The sequence below is a fragment of the Oncorhynchus mykiss genome, chromosome 16 (genome assembly GCF_013265735.2).
Source record: "Oncorhynchus mykiss isolate Arlee chromosome 16, USDA_OmykA_1.1, whole genome shotgun sequence".
Classification (NCBI taxonomy): domain Eukaryota; kingdom Metazoa; phylum Chordata; class Actinopteri; order Salmoniformes; family Salmonidae; genus Oncorhynchus; species Oncorhynchus mykiss.
Genome location: NC_048580.1, coordinates 33,647,216 through 33,661,508, shown reverse-complemented (window position 1 = coordinate 33,661,508; position 14,293 = coordinate 33,647,216). Strand labels below are relative to the sequence as shown.

Genomic DNA, 14,293 nt, shown 5'->3' with positions numbered 1-14,293 from the left:
TACGTTTTGCCACTGTGTGCTGTGCACTAATGAATAAGACCCAGGAGTTAGTCAGTGTGTGTGTGTAGTGTTTCTACACATGTTCTCGTGTGTGTATGTCTGTGCGCCTTTTATTTGTCTGTCTGTGTCCACATAGAGTGCCACGCAGCCGAGACTGTCGTATGCTGAGATGACGGAGGACTACCCCCGTTTCCCAGACATCCATGACCTAGACTTGGCCCTTCTCAATCCCCGCATGATAGTGGTACGACCCAGTCCATCACACATCTACAGCTACTGCTGCACTTACAATCGGGGCTCTAAATTAAACATTTTCATTGGTAGCACTGGTGCTCCCAACTTTAAAAAGTTAGGAACATAACATTTATGAGCAGCAGAAAATACGATTTAAAAAAAAGTAGATTGAGATACAGTACATTCGGAAAGTATTCAGACCCCTTGACTTTTTCCACATTTTGTTACGTTACAGCCTTATTCTAAAATGTATTAAATATTTCCCTTATCAATCTACACACAATACCCCATACCTGTAAAAACAGGTTTTTGCAAATGTATTAAAAAAAAAACAGAAGTATCACATTTCCATAAGTATTCAGACCCTTTACTCAATACCTTGTTGAAGAACATTTGGCAGTGATTACAGCCTCGAGTCTTCTCAGGTATGATGCTACAAGCTTGGAACACCAGTAATTGGGGAGTTTTTCCCCCATTCTCTGCAGATCCTCTCAAGCTCTATCAGGTTGGATGGGGAGCGTTGCTGAACAGTTATTTTTCGGTTTCTCCAGAGATGTTTGATTGGGTTCAACTCCAGGCTCTGGCTGGGCCAATCAGGGACATTCAGAGACTTGTCCCGAAGCCACTCCTGGCTTGTCTTGGCTGTGTGTTTAGGGTCATTGTCCTGTTGGACAGTCTGAGGTCCTGAGCGCTCTGGAGCAGGTTTTCATCAAGGATCTCTCTGTACTTTGCTCCTTTCATCTTTCCCTCGACCCTGACTAGTCTCCCAGTCCCTGCCGCTGAAAGACATCCCCACAGCATGACGCTGCCACCACCCTGCTTCACCGTAGGGATGGTAATGGCCGGATAATGAGCGGTGCCTGGTTTCCTCCAGATGAGATTCTTGGCATTCAGGCCAAAGAGTTCAATCTTAGTTTCATCATACCAGAGAATCTTGTTTCTCATGGTCAGAGTCCTTTAGGTGCCTTTTGACAAATTCCAAACTGGTTTTCACATGCCTTTTTACTGAGCAGTGGCTTCCGTCATGCCGCAGTTTGTAGTGTAAAAATTATCATAATTTTTGGGGGGTCCCGTGACCATTCTCTTCGCCAAAATTCAGTTCATGGCTGAATCTACAAGTTTTTATTTTTTTTTACGTAACATGTAAAAAGTGTTGGTTTCATGAGCTGAAATACAAGATCCCAGAAATGTTCCATGCGCACAAAAAGCTTATTTCTCTCAAATTGTGCCAAATTAGTTTGCATCCCTGTTAGTGAGCATTTATCCTTTGCCAAAATAATCCATCCACCTAACAGGTGTGGCACATCAAGAAGCTGATTTGAACAGCATGGTCATTACACAGCTGCACCTTGTGCTGGCGACAATAAAAGGCCACTCTAAAATGTGCAGTTTTGTGACAACATAATGTCCCAGATGTCTCATGTTTTGAGATATGCAGTTGGCATGCTGACTGCAGGAATGTCCACCAGAGCTGTTGCCAGATCATTTAATGTTAATTTCTCTACCATAAGCTGCCTCCAACGTTGTTTTAGAGAATTTGGCAGTACGTCCAACTGGTCTCACAACCGCAGACTACGTGTAACCACGCCAGCCCAGGACCTCCACATTCACCTGTGGGATCGTCTTAGACCAGCTACCTAGACAGCTGATGAAACTGGGTTTGCACAACCAAATAATTTATGTACAAACTGTCAGAAACCTTCTCTGGGAAGCTTATCTGGGTGCTCGTCCTCACCAGGGTCTTGACTTGACTGCAGTTCGCCATCGTAGCCAACTTCAGTTGGAAAATGCTTGCCTTCGATGGCCACTGGCATGCTGGAGAAGTATGCTCTCCACAGATGAATCCCAGTTTCAACTGTACCAGGCAGATGGCAGACAGCGTGTATGGCGTTGTGTTGGCGAACAGTTTGTTGCTGATAACGTTGTGAACAACGTAGTGGAAACGCGTTCTCTGGAGTGATGAATCATGCTTCATCATCTGGTGGATGCCAGGAGAACGCTACCTGCCCCAATGCATAGTACCAACTGTAAAGTTTGGTGGATGCCCCTTAGTTCCAGTGAAGGGAAATCTTAACTCTACAGCATACAATGACATTCTAGATAATTCTGTGCTTCCAACTTTGTGGCAACAGTTTGGGAAAGGCCCTTTCCTGTTTCAGCATGACAATGCCCCCGTGCAGAAATGGTTTGTCGAGATCGGTGTGGAAGAACTTGACTGGCCTGCACAGAGCCTTGACCTCAACACCCTCAAACTTTGAGGCTGAATTGGAACAACGACTGCAAGCCAGGTCTAATCGCTCATCATCAGTACCCGACCTCACTAATGCTCTTGTGGCTGAATGGAAGCAAGTCCCTGCAGCAATGTTATAACATCTAGTGGAAAGCCTTCCCAGAAGAGTGGAGGCTGTTACAGCAGCAAAGGGGGGGACCAACTCCATATCAATGCAGATGATTTTGGAATGAGATGTTCCACGGGCAGGTGTCCACATACTTTTGACCATGTAGTATATCTGTGACCAACCGATGCATCTCTGTATTCCCAGCCATGTGAAATCCATAGATTATGGCCTAAAGAATGTATTTAAATTGACTGATTTCCTTTTATGAACTTTAACTCAGTAAAGTCTTTGAAATTGTTGGGTTTTATATTTTTGTTCAGTGTAGTTTCATACCCCTAGCCTATATGAAATATAGCTACTTCTGAAGCACATGTTGTGCTATAGAAACGAATATGTAACCCTGTAAATACATTTATTAAAAAATATATATATAATATTGATAGAAATACATGTCATTGAAATTAGAGTAATTGTGGAATATTAGGTTTCTACGCATTGCATTAAATTGTACACCGTTTCTTTAAGAGCGTCACGTTTGTGCTTTGTCACCTAAAAGGAAAACATTTCCTCAAGTGTTGAGGCTTTTTGTTGTTACTACCTGGTTACATGTTTGTGATAGTAAGTGATCATCTTCTTTCCCTTTCAGGACGTCACCCCGTACATGAACCCTTCCCCCTACACAGTGTCCCCAAACACACATGTGTCCCAAGTGTTTAACCTGTTCAGGACCATGGGCCTTCGACACCTGCCTGTGGTCAACGCAGTAGGAGAGGTGAGTTGCACCGCAAGGGGTTAAAATTCCCACTCCTTAACTTCCTGTTTCCTCTCTGTGGCCTGGGTCATATTCAGTAGGGCAGTGTTTCTAAATTCCTGGTCCTTTGTTTTTGACCTAGTACCACCCACCTGATTCTACTAATCAACTCCTTAAACTTTTGATTAGTGGAATCAGGTGTGTTGTGCTCTGGCCAAAAACAAATGTGCAGCCCTTTGGGTCCCCGGGACCAGAATAAATAAAAAATCACTGCATTAGGGCACACCATTTCAAAATGGTTTGCAACGGAAATGGAAAATAAGCATTTCTTATTGGACATGTTCAGGTAGTCCCTCCCTGTTTCAGTCAGTTTTCTTAGGATTGATGGCTTATCAATACAACCCAGATGAGGAATTATATTAACTGACACACCAAGCTGTGTTGGCCAGTATAGCCTTAATGCTTATTAATGGTGACATTTTAATAACATAAAAAGTGGCCTTGTCAAAATACACATTTTATGTACTTAATGTAGTACGTATTAAAGGTCCATATTGTTACATTCTAAACCTGCATGAATAATCAACACTCAGCTTCAAGGGACTAACACCACTTTTTAAAAAAAGAAAGAATTGTTGTCAAACTGTCTAAGATATTTGCTTTTGCTTAGAAGCACTACGCAGAGGAATAGCTCAGTAGCTAACTACTGTAGCTAATTAATTATTTTTGAGTCTTTCTAGAGTGGAGGAAGCAGTCTGCTCCATGATGTCGCTCCCTGTACCTTCTCTTTCAGATTGTGGGAATAATCACACGACACAATTTAACCCACGAGTTCCTCTTGGGGAAACTCAGACAGCATTACATCACCATTTGAGCTCCAGAGTCCAGTCTTTAAAGCCGTCAAGAGTCGCCCAGGTCTTGCAATCCCCCCTTCAACTGGACCTGTACCATACTTTTCCATGTCTTATCCATTCCCCCACACTCTGTACGACACGATGGGCACACACCTCTGTAACGAGAGGTTAAAGGATTACTTTTCTCTGCTCCGGAGCCTCTACAGCCCAAGACATCCCCCCTGTAATCCCAAGTGTCCACGCTTTACCAACAGACCGACTTTCTCATCTTTATCACTGTAACACTCCTGTTTTGACTTCTGACTGTACATTTGAATTTTATGTTCTGTGTATTTAAATGTATTATACTATATATTTGCGAAAAGAACATTTCACTGTGCCGCCAGTGGTTTCGATCAAAGTAGGTTTTTCCTGCAGTGTTATCAAGATGTCACATTGCGGACTATTTCTAACCTAGGCATATGTGTGGAGCTGCATTAACACACAAATACACAATTGCACTCGCATATGTTAAGCTTAACAGAGGACAGTTCATCTCACAAATATTCAGGCAGCAATGTTATGGGTGTGTTTCTAAAGGACAGAGGAAGATGGAAGAAGATGGAAGAATATGGTGTATGTCAAGACTGGATAGAATCGACCAAGGTTTTTTAGTTTTAATTTTGAGTTAGAGGGTGTGGGACCAAGAAAGGTCCAGCATATTTTCTAGACAGAAAAGGGTGGACATTTGTTTGTCAGTATTAAGTACCTCTGTAAAATCTTTGTGGAAATGTTGCCGTTGTTCACCTTGTAGATTCACATTGCAGGGAACCAATAATGTGGTGACTTTCTGGCTAGTTTCCCCATCCATGTAGGTTGGGTTGGTAGTACTTTAAAGGTAGAATACGCAATATGACATTATCACACAACTCAAGAGATGGTGTAATGGTGCTTTCAAGACTGGGAACTCAGGGAAAAACAAGGTCAAATCAGGACGTCAGTGATCTTCAGGTCGGAAAGTCGAGGCTCTAGAAAGAGGCCCGAGTTCCCCACGTGGATGACCGTTCAAAACGAATTTTCCTTGTTCCCAGTTGTCTTGTACTCACTGAAGTCGAAAGTCAGAGATTTTCGAGTTCCCAGTTGTTTTGAACGCAGCATAAATTGGGATAAGCCAGTAATGTCTGTGCTAAGTTGATGTGTGTAAGTAGGGCGTTTGCCCACTGTCTATTAGGGGTGTAATGGTTCACCAAACCCACGCTTCAGTACATATTGCGGTTTTGGGGTCATGGTTCGGCTCGGTATAACAGGAAAATGAAATGCCATTCACAATCTTCCTGGCATTGTCGGTTGTGACAGGATTGTTATGTTGAGTCTCAAGTTTCCACTCTGATGCTGTGTTTGTAACCATGTGGGAGGTGGGAATTTACCAGTTTAAGTCCATAAATAAATATCAGTTGGCTGCATTCATGTGATTGGATCTCGTTGAGAAACGCTGATTGACTAATGGCCAACAAGCTGCGTCAATCATAAACTAAAAGTACAGCTATCATGCGTGTAAACAAATTATAGTTTCAAAACCTCAGTAATAGATGCTGTAATGGTGTTTTTTTTTTATGAATGTTTTGTTGAATTTAACTGCCAAAGATTCTCTTAAGTGGCCATTTCCGTCATAGGTGACTACGGAGGTCACCATCCATGTGCGAGAAGTGGTTGTTCAGGATGATCGACAAATTTCCCACAAGTAATTCATTACCAGTTAGAGGGCCGTTCAAGTGGATTTTTCCCAGTAGTATGTGGTAAATTCCCACTTGGTAACAAATGCACCATGACTCTGCCTCCATCAGTGCCAGATGCACACTTGTAGCTCTCGTAAAGGGGCCGTGTCTGTAGCACAGTACATTTCCCACTCCAGGGTAAGGTGATGGGCTGTCACAATTAAGTGCAACAAAACGTTGGCTTTGGCCTGCTTATATAGAGCGGGTATGACCTGTTTACTGAAACGGGTGCAAGAGGGAAGTTCGTAACATGGCTCGATCACTTTCACGAGGTGCTGAAACCCGCTCTTCTCAACTACTGAGAATGGGTGCATATCCGTGGCTATAAACCAAAGACGGTTAAAAAAATATATACACTTAGCCTACCTATCACTCTTGTAATTTATTTGTCCCTGTCAGATTTAGCTGCTTGAATTTAGAGGGGAGACATTGTTTCTTTGTGTTTCTGTCTTGCGCCGGTATACTGGAGTGAATTCGGTGTAAATGTGCCAACATATTTGAGGTGTTGGCAGCTGCATAGGTGACATTGTTATCCACAACTCTCTATCCATTGCGGTTGTAATTTACTGGGTGGAAACCAAAATGTTCTCAAACTTGAGATCTAAATGATGATGGAGGATCCTCTAATTCTGGTTTGTTGACCCCACCACTTGCCATTATGTAGAACAAATGATTTGCTGTGCCTCACAAAATTTTGAAATGCTCAAAAATAAGATTACAATTAATTACAATGTGCACATAGACTCTACTTGTTATAATGGAATAGCCTGAAATGTTTTTTCAGATCAGATTTACTCGAGGCGTAGGCCTACAATGCAGCATAGGCATAGCCTATAGGCCTAGTGTTTTTATGTTGTAAATAAAAACGTTTTAACGTATTTTAATTTGGTTTCACAGTGTGGACGGTTTGGTACAAATACATGTACGGTTACACCCTTGCTGTGTATGGTGATGTTATATTGCAGAGTCTACCTTTTTAACATGTGCTTAAACATGATGATGAGGCCAGTGCAGCTTTTTTATTAATAGTAAAGATTGATGTAAAGGGAATCAATTATGACAAACCATGATGGCACATAAAGTGCCTTCAGAAAGTATTCACACCGCTTGACTTTTTCCATACTCTGTTGTGTTACAGCCTGAAATGTCTTGAGTCAATAACTACATCAGCTAGCCTAAATCAGTTCAGGAGTATCTATTGGTAGCTGGGTAAAAAGCAGATGTTGAATATCCCTTTAAGCATGGTGAAGTTATTAATTACACTTTGGACACCCAGTCACTACAAAGATTCAGGCGTCTTTCCTATCTCAGTTGCCGGAGAGGAAGGAAACCGCTCAGGGATTTCACCATGAGGCCAATGGTGACTTTAAAACCGTAGCAGAGTGTAATGGATGTGACAGGAGATCTGAGGAAGGATCATAAACATTGTAGTTACTCCACTATACTAACCTAAATGACAGAGTGAAAAGAAGGAAACCTGTACAGAACAAGGCACTTAAGTAAAACTGCAAAAAAATGTGGCAAAGAAGTTAACGCTTTGTATTTCAGGACAACACATTACTGAGTACCACTCTTCATAGTGGAGGCTGCATTATGTTATGGGTATGCTTGTCATCGGCAAAGACCCCCCAAAAGATTTGCACAGGCAAAATCTAATACAAGACTTGAAAAGGGCGTTCTAGCAATTATCAACAACCTGCTTCAGAGCATAAAGAATTTTAAAATAGAATAATGTGCAAATATTGTAAATCCAGGTGTGCACAGCTCCGAGACTTACTGAGAAAGACTCACCGCTGTAATCCCTGCCAATGCTGATTCTAACATGTATTGACTCAGGGGTGTGAATACTTATGTAAATTAGGTTTTTGTACTTCATTTGCAAAAATGGATGGGGTATTGTGTCTGAAGGGATTTTTTTTTTTGAATAAATTTGGAATTCAGGCTGTAACACAACAAAATGTGAAATAAGTTAAGGGGTCTGAATACTTTCCACATTTGTTACGTTACAGCCTTATTCTAAAATGGATCTAAAAAATAAAATCCTCACTACCCCATACATTTTTCTTAATTTATTTAAAAAAAGAAACCGATACCTTATTTATAGAAGTATTCTCAACCCTTTGGTATGAGATCACAAGTGCGTCATTATGGGGTATTGTGTTTAGATTGATGATGGAAAAATTATTTTTCATCCATTTTAGAATAAGGCTGTAACGTAACAAAATGTGGAAAAAGTCAAGGGGTCTGAATACTTTCCGAATGGACTGTATACACTAAGCATTCCTTGTTATGTTTGTGTCACGTTTTTTGCCTTGTTTTATTTAAGAGTTTTTATTTTTATGAAATGTTATTTGTATGATTTGCTACATGTACTATAAAGGATAAAATGATAAGCTGTTACATTTGGTCTAGAACAAGATAAATAGTTGTTACTTTGGGGGGGTATTTGTTTGTAGAATTGCCATAGCGTGGGTTGCAAAATGTAAGGGTATCTTTCCCAAAATTCTCAGGTTTCAGGAATCGTCAAACCAGGATTTCTGGAAAACGGTGGAATTTTGGGTAAGTCAACATCCACACTAAATGTGTCTCTGCAGATGACATGCTTCAGATTAAGTTGTATGGAAAATGGACAAGTGGTAAATGTGCTATGCTTAGCCATTGTCAGGACCAGAGGGACCGGTTTCCCCCACCCCCTCCAAATAACATTATGGACACACCAGTGTTTAGTAAATCTGCTGTGGAGGTTTAGGCATTGCTCTGAGCTTGGTGATACGTTTGTGGAAGCTTGACATACCGTATGTAGAAAAGCAAGCCCATGGCAAACAACATAGGTCCCTGGGAAAGAGAAAACAGAAACCTCTGTCTTGTGCCTTGACATTGCTCTTCAAAATAAAGATCCCTTTGTTTTGTAAATCATTCAGATGTATCCATCCTATTTTTTTTAAATAACTAACACTTTAAAATGTTTTAGAAGATATAATACAAAGGTGTTGTTATTTTCACTTATTCTATACATACAATATATTCTCATATTGTACGACTTAAACTTTCCAATGCTTGAGTAGTCCAGAACGACTTAAGATTCCCTGTTGCCTGGTACTAAAATGAGGGCATGCATGCTCAGGCTGGCTGTGTAAGGCAGTAAGGTGTCCTGGTGTGCCGGATACAGGGGCATTCCACGAGGTCCCGGTCCGAGTTTTCCACATTTGACTGGCTCTGGGAACCTGGCCCACACTTATAAACTACCAATCAGGCCAATCTTCCCCCACAGTGGAAAAATCCATTGGCCATCAGACCTGTGCTTATCACTGGGATCACAGTCACTGACAAGCCCTGGAATCTATCTGGAGTTCCATAAGGGTCAGTTGCGGCGCCACTTAAAGTTTTCAAGCGATGGTGACACACTGTTAAGAGAAAAGTCTCCAGGCGCATCATTTGTGTTTTAATTAGTTGCTGCACAGCTCAGCTGCTCCTGTATGTTGCACCTTCTCTCAATGGGTCACTGCCATCTTTGGTAATACATTGTGTGCAGCATTTTTAAAAATGATTTATGAATTAATCACATTCTTTATGTCGGGGTGAAAGGTTATTTTTGTCTTCATGTACCGAAGTGGCTGTTATACAGATTTGTACTATTTCCTGGTGTTGTCTCATACTGTAGCCACCTCAGTGCTTTCTCGAACGATCATTGTAGGCTATAGGGCAGGGATACTCAACTAGATTCAGCTGCGGGACCTTTTGTTTTCTTGAGAGAGGGTGGTCAGGGGGCCGGAACATAATTACAAATCATTTGTAGACTGCAAATTGACTGCAAGAAACCCAAACATATATAATATTTGACTAAAACATAATATTTTCAAACCTTGCTTACATTTGTATATGATGGAAATACTTGAACATATTTCCCAAATTAAAATCACTTGAAGCTGATTTCCTAGTGTTTAATGTCCAACAATGAAAATTCTACCAAAAAACCTAGGGTGCCAAATTAAACCGCAGGCTGCCAGTTGAGGAACCCTGCTACAGGGAGACCCTTAAGTCACCAATGGTTCGTTTTTAGAATATCGCAGAGTTGTGGCACATACAAAATATTGAAATTAATTATGACATTTCACAGACCAGGTCATCTCAGTACAGCTTTGTTTGGTGTGGCTCAGTAGTGTGAAAAGCCTTTTTTTGTGGTAGGTATTCACCATATTGCTCTCCTTTACTCTGTGTTCTTAGGCCAGCATAAGATATGAGAGCAACCTCATTGAGATGTATCTCATGTCTGAAGGCACTGCAGACTCCTTGGAGGAATGCCCTACTGTAAATGACAGAGTATTAGGATCTTATTAGCTCACTTCACCGCTGCCTAGAAAGGTGTTTTAGGATGTAAAGAGGGCCTTCTGCACCGAGTCTATGGGGAAGAAGAGGTAGACAAATACTCTGGAAGTGTGGAGGCAGCCACAACACGGGCTACTAGTTTTAATGTGTTTCGAAGTCTGGAGACTTGGGAAATTTTGAGTATAGGTGGTGGCCTTCAATAGGTTAGATTCTGCATGGCTGTAGATCAAGTATTGATATTTTTTATTTGTTTACACATTTATTGTGACTAGTCTAAAACACTTGCTGACCTACAAACAAACATACTACTGTATAAACATCAATGCAGTCATTTCTGCAAAAATTGTCCCTATACTGTAGTTCCAAAGACTTAGATGTATGTCAAATTGAGCAGAGTGACTGATTTATCTATGATTTATCCCATAACTTTATTCATGTGAGGTGAATTGATGTCAGAGTTCTATCCTGTGAAACTCATGGTCATCATATCCCAATAGAAAGAGAACCTATACAAAGTATGTAATAACAAAAGTACTGCCAGTGGCAATGTGATATTAGAACAATACACATCATTCAAGTCAGATTTATAACAACTTGAGCTAGCAGTTAGCCAGCATCCTAAACTGTTATCTTTGAGCTGATACAATTAAAGAACGTAGACAAATGTGTTCAATATACTTCCTGTAAAGGATTGTACTGACATAGATGGTATAGATCCATGTTTCCAAACCTTGGTCCTCGAGTACCCGGAACAGTACACATTTGTGTTGTAACCTTGGACAAGCACACCTGGTTCAACTTGTCAACTAATCATCAAGCCCTCAATGAGTTGAATGAGGTGTGTTAGTTATGAGCAACAATGAAACTGTGTATTGTTGGGGTTACTCGAGGACCAGGGTTGAGAAAGTGATCGGTAAGCTGCTCAGATAGCTGATGCTTAAAGTTAGAGGGAAATACGTCTCCAACTTACGCAATATTTTTTTTTGCAATTCGTTCCAGTTATTGGCAGCAGAGAACTGGAAGGAAAGGCAGCCAAAATAGGTGTTGGCTTTGGGGATGACCAGTGAGAGATACCTGCTGAAGCGTATGCTACGGGAGGGTGTTATGGTGACCGGTGAGCTGAGATAAGGTGGAGCTTTACCTAGCAAAGACTTATAGATGACCTGGAGCCAGTGGGTCTGGCGACGAATATGTAGCGAGGGCCAGCCGGCAAGAGCATACAGGTCACAGTTGTGGGTGTTATTGGGCTTTGGTGACAAAACGGATGGCACTGTGATAGACTGCATCCAGTTGGCTGAGTAGAGTGTTGGAGGCTATTTTGTAAATGACATCGCCGAAGTCAAGGATCGGTAGGATAGTCAGTTTTACAAGGGTTTGTTTGGCAGCATGAATGAAGGAACCTTTGTTGCGAAATGGGAAGCCGATTCTAGATTTCATTTTGGATTGGAGGTACTTAATGAGTCTGGAAGGAGAGTTTACAGTCTAGCCAGACACATAGAATATGTGGACAACTACAAATACCTAAGTCGGAACCATCCAGAGTAGTGATGCTTGTCGGGTGGGCGGGTGCGGGCAGCAATCGGTTGAATAGCATGCATTTAGTTTTACTAGCGTTTAAGAGCAGTTGAAGGCCACGGAAGGATTGTGTGGCATTGAAGCTCGTTTGCAGGTTTGTTAACACAGTGTCCAAAGAAGGGCCAGATGTATACAGAATGGTGTCGTCTGTGTAGAGGTGGATCAGAGAATCAAAATGTTTTGAGAATGATACAAATATACATTTTCACAAAGTCTGCTGCCTCAGTTTGTATGATGGCATGTTGCATATTCCTGAATGTTATGAAGAGTGATCAGATGAATTGCAATTAATTGCAAAGTCCCTCTTTGCCATGCAAATGAACTGAATTCCCCCCCCCCCCCCCAAAAAAAAAAATCCACTGCATTTCAGCCCTGCCACAAAAGGACCAGCTGACATCATGTCAGTGATTCTCTCGTTAACACAGGTGTGAGTGTTGACGAGGACAAGGCTGGAGATCACTCTGTCATGCTGATTGCGTTCGAATAACAGACTGGAAGCTTCAAAAGGAGGGTGGTGCTTGGAATCATTGTTAGTCCTCTGTCAACCATTGTTACTTGCAAGGAAACATGTGTCATCATTGCTTTGCACAAAAAAGGGCTTTACAGGCAAGGATATTGCTGCCAGTTAGATTGCACCTAAATCAACTATTTATCGGATCATCAAGAACTTCAAGGAGAGCGGTTCAAATGTTGTGAAGAAGGCTTCAGGGCACCCAAAGTCCAGCAAGCGCCAGGACCATCTCCTAAAGTTGATTCAGCTGCGGGATCAGGGCACAACCAGTACAGAGCTTGCTCAGGAATGGCAGCAGGCAGGTGTGAGTGCATCTGCACACACAGTGAGGCGAAGACTTTTGGAGGATGGCCTGGGGTCAAGAATGGCAGCAAAGAAGCCACTTCTCTCCTGGAAAAACATCAGGGACAGACCTGATATTCTGCAAAAGGTACAGGGATTGGACTGCTGAGGACTGGGGTAAAGTAATTTTCTCTGAATCCCCTTTCCAATTGTTTGGTGCATCCGGAAAAAATCTTGTCCGGAGAAGACAAGGTGAGCGCTACCATCAGTCCTGTGTCATGCCAACAGTAAAGCATCCTGAGACCATTCATGTGTGGGGTTGCTTCTCAGCCAAGGGAGTGTCGTCACTCACAATTTTGCCTAAGAACACAACCATGAATAAAGAAAGGTACCAACACATCCTCCGAGAGCAACTTCTCCCAACCATCCATGAACAGTTTGGTGACGAACAATGCCTTTTCCAGCATGATGGAGCACCTTGCCATAAGGCAAAATTGATAACTAAGTGGCTCGGGAAACAAAACATTGATCTTTTGGGTCCATGGCCAGGAAACTCCCCAGACCTTAATCCCATTGAGAACTTGTGGTCAATCCTCAAGAGGCGGGTGGACAAACAAACAAATTCTAACAAACTGCAAGCATTGATTATGCAAGAATGGGCTGCCATTAGTCAGGAGGTGGCCCAGAAGTTAATTGACAGCATGCCTGGGCGGATTGCAGAGGTCTTGAAAAAGAAGGGTCAACACTGCAAATATTGACTCTTTGCATCAACTTCATGTAATTGTCAATAAAAGCCTTTGACACTTATGAAATGCTTGTAATTATACTTCAGTATTCCATAGTAACATTTGACAAAAATATCTAAAGACACTGAAGCAGCAAACTTTGTGGAAATTAATATTTGTCATTCTCAAAACTTTTGGCCACAACTGTATACAGAGAAAAGAGTCAGCCCGAGAATTGCACCCTGTGGTACCCCCATAGACTGCCAGAGGTCCAGACAACAGGTCCTCTGATTTGACACACTGAACTCTGTCTAGGAAGTAGTTGGTGAACCAGGCGAGGCAGTCATTTGAGAAACCAAGGCTGTTGAGTCTGCCGATAAGAATGTGGTGATTGACAAAGTCGAGCCTTGACCAGGTCAATGAAGACGGCTGCACAGTACTGTCTTTTATCGATGGCGGTTATGATATCGTTTAGTACCTTAAGCATGGCTGAGGTGCAGCCGTGACCAGCTCGGAAACCGGATTACAGAGGAGAAGGTATGGTGGGATTGGAAATGGTCAGTGATCTGTTAACTTGGCTTTAGAAAGGCAGGGCAGGATGGATATAGGTCTGTAACAGTTTGGGTCTAGAGTGTCACCCCCTTTGAAAAGCGGGATGACCGCGGCAGCTTTCCAATATTTAGGAATCTCGGACGATACAAAAGAGAGGTTGAACAGACTGGTAATAGGGGTTGCAACAATGGTGCGGAGGGTCCAGATTGTCTAGCCCAGCTGATTTGTATGGGTCCAGGTTTTGCAGCTCTTTCAGAACATCGGCTATCTGGATTTGGTGAAGGAGAAGCTGGGGAGGCTTGGGAAAGTAGCTGTTGGCCGGGATTGAGGTAGCCAGGAGGAAAGCATGGCCAGCCGTAGAGAAATGCTTATTGAAATTCTCGATTATCG

General features: G+C 42.1%; 1 protein-coding gene across 1 annotated transcript in view; it reads left to right on the top strand.

Annotated features, from left to right (window-relative positions):
• The window catches only part of clcn6 (chloride channel 6), a 28,587-nt gene extending 19,735 nt beyond the window's left edge, over window positions 1–8,852 (top strand). Inside the window, exons 20-22 of the mRNA XM_021565635.2 lie at window positions 137–244; window positions 3,220–3,345; window positions 4,118–8,852. Coding sequence (XP_021421310.2) covers window positions 137–244; window positions 3,220–3,345; window positions 4,118–4,198 — 315 coding nt within the window. The 3' untranslated portion in view covers window positions 4,199–8,852. The remainder of the gene's footprint in view (window positions 1–136; window positions 245–3,219; window positions 3,346–4,117) is intronic.
• Window positions 8,853–14,293: the final 5,441 nt, after the last annotated feature.